This window comes from Geotrypetes seraphini, chromosome 8 (assembly GCF_902459505.1).
Source record: "Geotrypetes seraphini chromosome 8, aGeoSer1.1, whole genome shotgun sequence".
Taxonomy (NCBI): Eukaryota; Metazoa; Chordata; class Amphibia; order Gymnophiona; family Dermophiidae; genus Geotrypetes; species Geotrypetes seraphini.
Genome location: NC_047091.1, coordinates 4,652,232 through 4,664,518, shown reverse-complemented (window position 1 = coordinate 4,664,518; position 12,287 = coordinate 4,652,232). Strand labels below are relative to the sequence as shown.

The window sequence follows — 12,287 nt, the reverse complement described above, 5'->3', positions numbered from 1 at the left end:
AGTAACAGAGAACTTGGAATTAAGGAAAAGATTTGAAACTGCCGTCCCCTCTTACTTAGTTACCCCCTCACATTACACACAGTGAGGCCCCTTATCCCCCCCCCCCCCCCGGCACCCTTGAAGGCAATTGCACACACAATAATAGCACTACATCATATTTGGAAGGAAAACATGGCCACTTCTTTGTTAATTGTAATAAATAGAGAGTTAACGCCTCACCCAAACGAATAAAAACTGTTCAACAATAATATTGACAATCAAGAGCTTAATTACTGGTCTTTAGCTACCCCCTTGTTCCTAGCTAGGTAGCCTTTATGGCCCTCAGATAAACGCCACCTTATAGCAGTTTTTTCTATGGAATGGGACAATTCATCACGGATGTTTTATTGTGGGACGTATAAGAACATAAGACTTGCCATACTGGGACAGGTCGAAAGTCCATCAAGCCCAGTGTCCTGTTTCCAAAAGTGGCCAACCAAGGTCCCAAGTACCTGGCAGAGGCAGGCACTCATGGCGAGAAGCACATCCTGTAGACGATGAGCCGGTTCCAGCACCTCTCCATCTCTCCAGCCCTCTTCCCTGCAGGCACCCCCTTCTGGTGTCTCAGGGCCCGTCTGGATCTGGAGGGCCTTCGCACATGCACGTGACATCATCACGGTGACGTCCATGCCCTTCCAGATGCATCGAGCCAGGGCCACTACGTTTGGTGTGCCGCAGCTCGAGAAAGTTTGCGGGACACTGCTCTATCCCTTACATATTTTTCGCATTAAATAATAAACATTGTGATAAGAAAAGAACTAAGGCTGGCATTGGACAGACCCGCAAGGTCTGTGTTCCAAATATGGTGATTCGGTGGGCATCAGTGGGAACTCCACTAATATGGAACAGGAGGATGTTACTGGCCAGACTTTACGGTAGATGTCCTGCAAACAACGGGATAGTTGGATAGGTGAGAGTGAGCTTCTGGAAAGTCAGCATTTGGAACCTAGGACAATACCAGGTGGACTTTACAGTGTATGACCAAGAAATACCAAAGAAGAGACAAGTTAATGCAGACTGGATGGACCGTTCAGGTCTTTATTTGCCGTCATTTACTATGTTACCTGGCAGAAACCCAAAGAGTAGCAACATTCCAGAGCTGAGATTGTGATGTCATAATGCCTCATTCCACCAGTGCCCAAGAGCCAAACTCAGCAGTGATGTCACAATGGCTTGATTAGATGGCAACTTCAGCATTTGGAACCTTAGACAATACCAGGTAGACTTTAGAGTCTACGACCCAGAAATATCAAAGTAGAGACAAGTTAATCTAATCTAATGAGCATAACTTATGGGCAGACTGGATGAACCATTCAGGTCTTTAGTTCACTCCATTTTGGAAGTAATTCAAGGTTAGTTATGTTCAGGTAGAGTAGGTAACAGTAAATGATGGCAGATAATTTATTTCACAAGAGATTGTACGTACTTACAGTATTCTCAACTCTGGCTGCTCATTCAGCTTAGTGCTTCCCTGATAGGATATCAAAATGATCTGCTTTGACTGGAAGGGGGGGAGGGGAAATTTAGCGTTATGCTTCCTTGCACTATAGTTGCTCCATTGTACAAGTTATCCTTCAGAGATTGATATGATTTTCCCTATACATTTGTAGTTCCTGCATTTCTTGGGATCTGGGTTGGCCACTTTTGGATGGACCTTCGGGGTGGGGGTAGGTGCAGAACAGGGTGTGACCGGGCGGGTGGGAGATTAGAACAAGGCAGAGCCACGTGTCCTCTTTTTTTTTAACGAGGAAATCTGGTAACCATATTGTCTCCACCCCTCTCCCTTCACACATCCACACTCTAATTCAGTTGCTCTGCATCCAGCCTTTGTCTTCCTCAATATGCATGCAAATAGGAAGGGACCATCCGTTTTGATTCAGCTCCATTTGTTCCAAGATAAATTAGCTTCCGATGACATTTAAAGCACTTTAGTCCTATTCCTAAATTTCCTTTTTATGTTCTCAACATTTCTCAAAACAAATCTGTAGCCCCAATGGTTAGTGCAGTGGGCTGAAAAGCTAATAAACGTAAAACATTATAATATACATCTGTGAATAAATCTGTTCCTAGAATCAGGGCTGTGGAGTCAGAGGAGGTGAAAATTTGCTGACTTCGACTCCTAATAGAGTTAAATTGTTAAAATGCTCTTATGATTATGGAAGCCAGGGCGACCTCCCCATCTTATAAAAAACAGAGTAAATTTGGGATGACCTGGGAACCTTATATACAGCAATTATCAGTCAGAGCAGGCAGTTTTGGAGTGAACGCATTGCATTTGTAATCAGAAAGTGAAGCACTATTTATTAGTAATATTTGGGAAGGGGATGGGTGGGGAGGGGAAAGTGGGGGGATGGGAATGGGGGAGGAAGGGTTGGGAGGTACTTTATCGTGTCTGTATTGTGATGATAATTGATTGTTGATTTCTTTGAATTTATATATCTACAATGTATTAACTGGGTTGAGATGATATTTTTGTAAGATTTTTGTTATGTATATTTTATTTTTAAACCTCAATAAAAATGATTTGAGCATTAAATTGTGTGTCATGCAAATATTATAATGCTTAAATTACTTTTTGTCAGGATATGTTTTACTTTTAGAATACATTTTGATATAAAGTTCTTCGATTACAAACTGTAATACATTTAATGATATTTATATTAATGAAAATGGCACCTAGAGAATGACATGGGGACAGAGTTTGTTCTTGTCCCTGCTCCATTCCTACAAACTCTGTCCCCACCCCTTCCCCGTCCACGTGAACTCTGATCCCATCCACAAGCCTTGAATAGTTATGATTTTATATTGAAATTATTTTTATTAAGTATAAAAAGAAACAATATTTTGTACAACTGTCATTTTATAAATCTCAAATACAGAACAAGGATCAACAAAACCCCTATCTCCCCTCCATTATCAAGACAACTGAACAAGCCAAATTACTACAAAATGCTGCATAGAAAAATCATGCTAACGGAATGACTCAAGTCACACGCACAGAACACAAATGCCAAATGCATAATAGCTGTCCAAAAACGATAAACATAAACCAAAATCCCAAGAAGCCACACCTTGCATGCAGTGCAACACCTATATAGATATATAAATCAATAAAGGAGTCAGTCGAAGGTTTTATGTACCGATTCCTCAGCCCTGTCTACAATGCAGCTTTCTGATGGCACTCAGCACAGCAGCGCCATGTAGAGATGTAGAGATGTAGACTAATAAAACCCAACTTTCAGAAACTACAGCCATGTAATCACCATCAGTTCAATGAACTTCTAAAAGATGAAGAAATGTTTGAATGATCTAATGGATCTGATTTATATATTAAACAAGTTAACATTCCCAGCACGAGCGTCAGCTCTTCCTCTGATGCCATTTCCTAGGCACGGGTCCAGGAAGTGACATCAGAGGAAGAGCCGACGCTGGTGCGAACAGCAGGTTAGGGTTGCTGCTCGCACCCAGAACATTAAAGAGATACGGGGGAAGGGAGAAGGACGGGTACCGGCGTCCCCACCAAGATGGCGCCCAGGGAGAACCGCTCACCCCCCTCATACTACGTCACTGCTACATCCATTCTCACTGTAATCCAAGACAGGAACTCTAGATTAATTGATCCTTGATGTTACTGTTATGAATCCTTAATAATCTTATGTAAGCCACAATGATTCTTTGCTGATAATTTCGGGGTATAAGAAACAGTCTGGTACGATATAGTAAAAAGATGTGTTAATTTTTTTTTTTTTTCACAAAAGTCAAATGTGCAGATTTTAAGCTTCGTGTTCCAGAGTTTCATGACTCACTTTGCTGCCTGCACAGGTTCCCAAGTGCTCTCATTCCATAGCCGATTAGATGAATTATCAAAAAACATCAAAACTCTACTCTTTTCAGAATCAAAGATCAGAACAAAGAGTGGAAAATCACAATGATTTAGGTGGCAGTTGAATTATTGATCCAGCCTAACTAAAACAAAGGAGTGGGGGAGGGAGCAAATATTCCAGGATATATTTCTCCAATATTTGCTCTTTTCCTTTGAGGTTTCTCCTTTTTTTCTCTCTCTCTCTCTTCAAAGATCGCCTCACTGCACATCATGAGACATTGCAAGAGGGCGCACCTATCAAAAGTCACAATCCGAAGTGGAGATTTGTGCATATGGAATTGCAACTGCGTATTTAAGAACAATGCTCAAAGCAGCAAGATCACAGTGAAAATCTTTCCTACAATTATTTATTTTTTTAAATAGAGCAGGACAAGCTTGGTCAATGACAAAGACACGTAAGGGTTTCCCATAGCCCCTACGGTTGGTGCTTCCTGCTATCTCTCCAAACATCTGCCTCCTCTCTGGAGCACCTGCTCCTTTTTCCTGCCTGCAACCCCCCCCCCATGCATGCCCTCCCTCCCCCATCCCTGGCACCTCAAATCCTTGTACAAAAACAGAACCTAAACAGCTTTGCATAGACTTAGGGATCCTTTTACGAAGGTGCACTAGCGGTTTTTAGCGCCTCCATAGAGCTTGCGTTAGCGCACGTGCTAAAAACGCTAGTGCACCTTAGTAAAAGGAGCCCTTAGTAGCGTTCTAGAAATGATACACAGCGTGAAAGTTTTGGTTTCCGAAAGGCTATGCACCTACCTGATGGACAAAGACGTCGACGGGGGAGTCCAGGTCCACCCCATCCCTGTTGGTCATGGATAAGAAGCCGAAACCCATCCGGACATTAAACCATTTACAAATCCCTGTGCCCTGGAACAGCTGCGGCTCATCTTCCGGCTTTGGAGAGTCCGCAGGCTCATCCCCTGTCTTTGCACAGCCACCTGCGTGGAAACCAACAGAGCTTAAAGCAGCAGCAGTGGTAGCCATTTAAATACTGTACACATTTGTCAGATTTTGAAGCCTGTGATGTTAAAATGTTACAGTCTATACACAACCATCCTGTCCTTATCCTTAAGAAACAGTGTTTGATTTATTTTCATTTTTCAAATGGTATTTGTATAGGATATATTTCAATTTACTGTGCAACTTTGTATCAAAACAGTCAAAATAATTCAATTTAATCCATTGTGTGAAGTGCCCAGAACTCCAGCAAACGAGCTGCTTACGAGTTATTATTAGGGACCATCAACACACTCTCACGTCTTAAGCGGCTCGTTTGCAAGAGTTCTGGGCACTAAACACTTCACACACAATGGATTACATTTATTATTTTGACTAGAAAAGGATCAAAGAAGGGCGACCATGATGATAAAGGGGTTGGAACTCCCCCGGTATGAGGAAAGACTAAAAAGGTTGGGGCTCTTCAGCTTGGAAAAGAGACGGCTGAGGGGGGATATGACTTAAGTCTACAAAATCCTGAGTAGAGTAGAACAGGTACAAGTGGATCGATTTTTTTACTCCGTCAGAAAAATTACTAAGACTAGGGGACACTCGATGAAGTTACAGGGAAATACTTTTAAAACCAGAGGTTGTGGTAAGAGCAGATAGTGTAGCTGGTTTTAAGAAAGGTTTGGACAAGTTCCTGGAGGAAAAGTCCTTAGTCCGTTATTGAGAAAGACATGGGGGAAGCCACTGTTTGCCCTGGATCGGTAGCATGGAATGTTGCTACTCTCTGGGATTCCGGAATCTTGCTACTCCTTTGGTTTTGGCCAGGTACTAGTGACCTGGATTGGCACACCTAAGTGATCTAGAAGTCTAACTTAATTAATTAAAAAGCTTAATTGTTACTGATAATGAGTAATTGGCAAAAATGAATTGGGCGATGGGTGTCTACCAGAAAGTGGGCATAGTTAAAGGCGAATCATGGGCAAATCATAGGTGCCTAAATTGAACTTAGGCACCAATATTTAGGTCAAGAAAACCCTGGCATAAATAGGGGGCAGCTAAGGTGCGATCCTATAAATGGCGCCTAACTCGTTATTAGAGAATGGGTTCAACAAAAATCTCGCCCACAGTAAATAATCAATATAATAAGGGCAAAATTCACCATATCAAACAATTAACTTGACTCATGCATCAATTAAGACCAGGGCAGGATTAATTCGTCGAGGGCCCCTAGGCACCCAAGTACACTGGGCCCCCTGCCCCGCCCCACCCCACCCTGCGCCCAGGCAGAAACAGGAAGCTGCGTTAGAGGGAAGCTTTGGGCAAGCAGCACTGCTTGCACAATTACAGTTCCCGTTGCCTTTCTTACCCGCGTTGCTCGCTTGTCTTACTTTCTGTCGATGGGGGGGGGGGCCGCGTTGCCGATCGATGCTGGAGGGGCCCATCGCCGTTTGGAAAAAACAATGTTGATGCCCTCCTTCATCGGGCCCCCCTGACCATTTCGGGCCCTAGGCACCTGCCTACTTGGCCTATTGGTTAATCCTGCCCTGATTAAGACGTCTATCATCTATACCCTTACTATATTGCCTAACGAATTATTGCCATGGGCCACGTTCCTTGGTGCCCGTGTTTTAGGCGTCCTTTTTAGAACGAAGGCCTAGGTGCCTGTGGACACCAGATGCTATTGTAAAAGGTTCTGCGGAAGTGCCGTAATTCAAGGGGGGAATTAAATTACTGCACACCCCTCAAGTCCACTGGAATTTCTGATGTTTCTTCAATACAATATTGTTGCTCGTTATACACATTATACATTTTTGTGCAAACTGAGACAAAGGCTCTCTTTTTCAAGCGTTTTAGCGCGGATTTATTGCGTGCTGAATCAACATGTTCACCAAACGCTAACGCTATAAAGCATGGCGCACCTTTGTTAAAGAGGGGGGGGAGAATGAATGAACGGAAACTGTAGCTCTCTGGGTCATTTAAATATTTGCGCGATCGTCAAATAAAGGATAGTTCAATTCAGTTAACGAACCGAATTGTGTAACGGTGCGCATGTCCTTTTGCTGAGAAGCCGTCCCTCAAAAACAGTTAACGAACAAGAAAACACATAAATCTGGTTACGTGCTAAGGATAAGAACATAATCTTACGTCATTTCAGACTGGACCAGAGGATTCATTTTTTTCATACAGCCATAGAAAAGTCATCGCTGAGTTCCTATAGAACAGGGGTAGGGAACTCCGGTCCTCGAGAGCCGTATTCCAGCCGGGTTTTCAGGATTTCCACAATGAATATGCATTGAAAGCAGTGCATGCAAATAGATCTCATGCATATTCATTGGGGAAATCCTGAAAACCCGACTGGAATACGGCTCTCGAGGACCGGAGTTCCCTACCCCTGCTATAGAAGTTAATCCTTATCCCCCCCTCATTTTTGAATACTAGCACTCGGACATTTATTTAAAATTTTAAAAATGTATAGCCCGCAGATCCAACAATTCAACGCGGATCACATCAAAACACACATAATAAAATTGTGACAAAAACATACACATACTATTAACAAATAAAACCAACATAATAAAACAATCAACATAACTCAAGAAGATTAATAACTATTGCAGTCTGGTGTTCTTGGGAGTACCAGAATCAGTTTTGGGTGCACTTCAGGTGGCCCAGAATTCAATGGTACGTTCTTTATTTAAATTGGACAGGTGTGAGCATGTGACGGAATACTTTATAACAGTGGTTCCCAACCCTGTCCTGGAGGACCACCAGGCCAATCGGGTTTTTAGGCTAGCCCTAATGAATATGCATGGAGCAGATTTGCATGCCTATCACTTCCATTATATGCAAATCTCTCTCATGCATATTCATTAGGGCTAGCCTGAAAACCCGATTGGTCTGGTGGTCCTCCAGGACAGGGTTGGGAACCACAGCTTTATAAGGTTGTACTGGCTGAAAGTAAGGGACAAGATCCATTGCAAACTATTGGTGAATGTTTTCATGTGCTTACAGAAGATGACCCCCAAAACACCTGGTCCAAAGCATCTTGGCACATGAGCCGGCTCGACTGCTTCGGTCAATTGAGCATGGCGATCTGTTTGTTGCATCTGTGTGGGACTTAAGGCTTTCTTCTTCCAGAACAGCGTCTTCCACTGTATCGGCCCCAGGGAGTGGAACAACCTTCCTGGATATATTCGCCAACAGCAAAATTTACAGAACATTAGGAAATTGCTGAAAAGACACCTGTTTCTGTAAGATGAAATATAGGGTCTGAGTTTGGGTGAGAGAGAAGGAGCGATGACCGCTGAGTGCTGGTCACGGAGGTCTTCGATGGTCTGGCCTGGTGAACCAATGTTTGTCATTGAGACATCTTGTATGCATTATGCAATTTTACATTTTGATGTATGTTAGGGTTGGCCAGTTTTTGGCCTTAAACGATGTTCGTCGTTGATATGCATGTCATCAGTAATTTGATTTTTATATGTAAGTATGTAATTTCTTACAGTGTATACTTGATGTGATTTGTACAAGAAATGTTATGTCTAATTTTGTATATTAATATGTAACTCGCCCTAGATAAGGCTGGGGGAGAAACAAACAAACAGATAATAGTCTTGTCTCTGATTAAAACACTAAGATGCGCTATGCTTTTTAGCACATGGTAAATAATAGCGCGTGCTAAACGCTAACGCATGCATGTTATCCTATGGATGCGTTAGCGGTTGAGCACGCTTTGATTTAGAGCGTGGCATGGGGGGTGGAGAGATTCTGGTGCCCCCATCAAGATGGTACCTGGGGTGCCTCCCCCTTCACTACGCTACTGTGTTCAATCAGGGGTGAACCAATGCCAACCTTATGCTAGTATTCTACAATGGAATGTTGGCGCCACGACGCCATTACAGAATGGGCACTAAGCACATGGCATCGGATCGCCTGGACCGAGGCACCAGTTTATAGAACTACCATCATGGGTGAAAGCAGCTTTCTGAAAAGCTTCCAAATGCATATTTCTCCTTGGGAATAGGGGAGTTCCAAATCACCGAGGACCGAATTGTTACAGTCTGTTTTGCTAATACGACTGTTTCCAGAGGTTCGTGGCATTGGACATAAAGCAGTGTGTGTGCCATTTCCATCCACTTAATAAATCCAGGCAGTCCCCGAGTTACAGATGACTCATACTTAAGAACATGATTCAGGTTTCGTTTGAGTTCACTGAACAGTATTTCCAGTGGTAGAGACTCCTACATTTCTGAAGCAGATTCAGGAATGACACAGGGTCACATTAAGAACAGTGTGTGGTTGTGCGTGCTGTACCTTAGAGGGAACCCTGGTAGGGACAGTTGGCCCTTTTGTCAGCTGGGAGCAGAGGGAAGCAGCGAGAATCTTAAAATCGACAAGTTCTAAGTTAGGTACAAATCCGACTTAAGAACAGCTTTAAAAACGTAGCTCATTCTTAACCCAGGGACTGCCTGTATAGGAGTAATCCAGCCATTGTGACATCACTGATGAAGTTGGCTCTTAGGTATTGGTGGAAGAGGCATTATGACATCACAATCTCAGCTCTGGAATGTTGCTACTTAAGAACATGGTCAGGGCTTTATTTGATTTCACTGAGCAGCATTTCCAGTGGCAGAGACTCCTACATTTCTGAAGCAGATTCAGGAATGACACAGGGTCACATTAAGAACAGTGTGTGGTTGTGCGTGCTGTACCTTAGAGGGAACCCTGGTAGGGACAGTTGGCCCTTTTGTCAGCTGGGAGCAGAGGGAAGCAGCGAGAATCTTAAAATCGACAAGTTCTAAGTTAGGTACAAATCCGACTTAAGAACAGCTTTAAAAACGTAGCTCATTCTTAACCCAGGGACTGCCTGTATAGGAGTAATCCAGCCATTGTGACATCACTGATGAAGTTGGCTCTTAGGTATTGGTGGAAGAGGCATTATGACATCACAATCTCAGCTCTGGAATGTTGCTACTTAAGAACATGGTCAGGGCTTTATTTGATTTCACTGAGCAGCATTTCCAGTGGCAGAGACTCCTACATTTCTGTAGCAGATTCAGGAATGACGCATGGCCACATTACCAACAGTGTGTGGTTGTGCCTGCTGTACCTTAGAGGGAACCCTGGTAGGGACAGTTGGCCCTTTTGTCAGCTGGGAGCAGAGGGAAGCAGCAAGAACCTTAAAATCTACAAGTTCTGAGTTACGTACAAATCCGACTTAAGAACACCTTTAAAAGCTAACTCGTTCTTAACCCGGGGACTATCTGTGCATAGAAATAAAACAAAACCAAGGTGATGCCCTCTTTTTATCAAACTAACTTAGTATTGTGCAGGATTGGTGGAGTGAAATAAATAATTAATTATAGAACTGGTGCAAGGGGGGGGGGACCCAAGGAGTGTGTGTCATTTCTAAAACGTCTAATACCCCAATACAAAGCTCTAAAAGCAACATGTTGAAGCGGTACTGAAGAAAGAATTGCCTGTCATAGCGTTATTTCGAGGTCCACTGGAGGTAGTGCAAGCCTCGAGCTTCACCAACAACTGGGGGAAGAGATTTGGCCAACCCGGCCACTCACCTTTCATGCCAAAAGAATGCGCAAGCTGAAGGGGTTAAAAAAAATCCGCGCAAAACTAGTCTCTAGTTATGAGGACGAGTTTTGGGACTGTGGATCTCCTGCCGAGCAGGCCATGTTGCTTTGGGGAGGAAAAGGGCTTCTCTCCAGCATTTGATGCACGTGTGACTTTTTTTTTTTTTTCTTTCTCCAACGCGCACAGCTTTATAAGGAGGGGGGGGGGGTGAGGAGAGAGGAACCACGTTTCACATGTACCAAAAGTAGGCGGGGGCAGAAGGGAGACAGAGAGGAAGGCGAGGGGGGGGGGTGGATCACAGGAATGGACGAAAGGAGAGGGGTGGGGGGGGGGGGGTAGTGAGAGGAGGGACCACCGAGCCTTAGTCGTGCAGGTCTCAGGGGTTTAGGCAAACACAAATAGGCCCAGCCTGGTGCCACATTGATTCCAGCCCCATCAATAAAACGATCCTCAGTGCAAGAGCGCTTTAATTTGAAGTTCTAGCAAGTTAAATGCGTCACCTATGGCTACATCATGCAATAATTCATTTATTGCCCTGGTCCTACTCTACATCCATTCCAGGCAAATGAAGCAAATGCAGGATTTCTGCAGAGCGGGCGCTAATTTTCATGGCCAGAGAGAATCAAACCCCCCCCCCTCCTTATTCTGCGCCGAAAGCCATCAGGCACGTGAGTGACCCCCCCCCCCCCAACAAACAAACAAAAAACACCTCGGGGTTCCCATGCTTTAATGCCGGGCTTTCGCCCTTTCATCTAGCCTGGATTGTGGTTTTCAAAAGTCACTTGCAAAGGTTCAGTCGAAAAAAAAGATGAAGTGGGGCTAATCCCTCCCCATACAATATTTAATTCCCAAAATGTGAACTGTGCCGGGGGAAAGGGGGTTAAGTCCTTGCAGGGTGCTAAGCCCCTCACTCCCTTTCGTCTCCCACATGCACCTCGGTCCTTTTTTTTTTTTTTTTTTTAAATACTGCAGCCTGGGCCCCTCTCTAGGTTGCAACAGAAAACAAATCCATTTAACCCTTTGCAAAGATTAAAAGCACAAACAGCTGGAAAGAGCAGAAGGAAGACACGGCAGCCCCTTTGCCAGACGAGTCCCTCTTTTGATTCTATTTTCCAGCTTCTCACAAACACTTGGAAAACCACCGCAAACTCCCAGAAAAGACAATCCCACCCCCCAATGCAAAAAAAAAAAAAGATTTAATTTAAAAGATTTAATACCCCCCAACACACTATCAGTACCCGTGCCCCCCCCCCAAATATTGAAAACCACAGAAAAAAAAGCTGCTGCGCGGCTAAACGAATGGAACCACCTCGATTCCGCGCTTATTTCCCCCTCCCCCCCCCTGTTTCTTCTTATCTTTAAAGAAAATATTACTGAACCTGCAAACTGCTGATTCGAGACAGATCCCATCCTGTAATCCCTCTGGAAATCCAAATGTCCTCTTCTTCCCAGCCAGCCTCCCAAAAGCCTGCAGCGGTTCAATCCCACCCCTCCCCAAAAAAAGTCCTAAACCAAAGAGAGAGAGAAAGGTTTGCTATATCTTCCTTCCAACAATGGAAGGGGGAGGGCCGCAGGCTCTGAAAGAGCCCAAATTCTGGAAGACAATGGCACCCTCCTCCCCCTTCTTTCTCCCTCCTTTCCCCCTCTTCCGTCCCAGCACCTTGGAGTGCGGTTTAAGAAGACTCCCCCCCTCTCTCCTCTCCCCTCCCCGCCCCGCCTTCCTCTGCCCTCCCACCAGGATTCAGTCACCTTCTGCCATTCTGGCCCTGGGGGGGGGGGGCTGCCTGCATAGATGTCCCTTGCGCAGCTCAGGATGGACAGAGAAGATCCTCTTTGC

General features: G+C 44.3%; 1 protein-coding gene across 1 annotated transcript in view; it reads right to left on the bottom strand.

Annotated features, from left to right (window-relative positions):
- Positions 1-12,076, bottom strand: part of LIN28A (lin-28 homolog A) — a 61,885-nt gene extending 49,809 nt beyond the window's left edge. Inside the window, exons 1-2 of the mRNA XM_033956695.1 lie at positions 11,830-12,076; positions 4,673-4,854 (exon numbers count right to left, since the gene is read on the bottom strand). Coding sequence (XP_033812586.1) covers positions 4,673-4,854; positions 11,830-11,860 — 213 coding nt within the window. The 5' untranslated portion in view covers positions 11,861-12,076. The remainder of the gene's footprint in view (positions 1-4,672; positions 4,855-11,829) is intronic.
- Between the last annotated feature and the right edge of the window lie 211 nt (positions 12,077-12,287).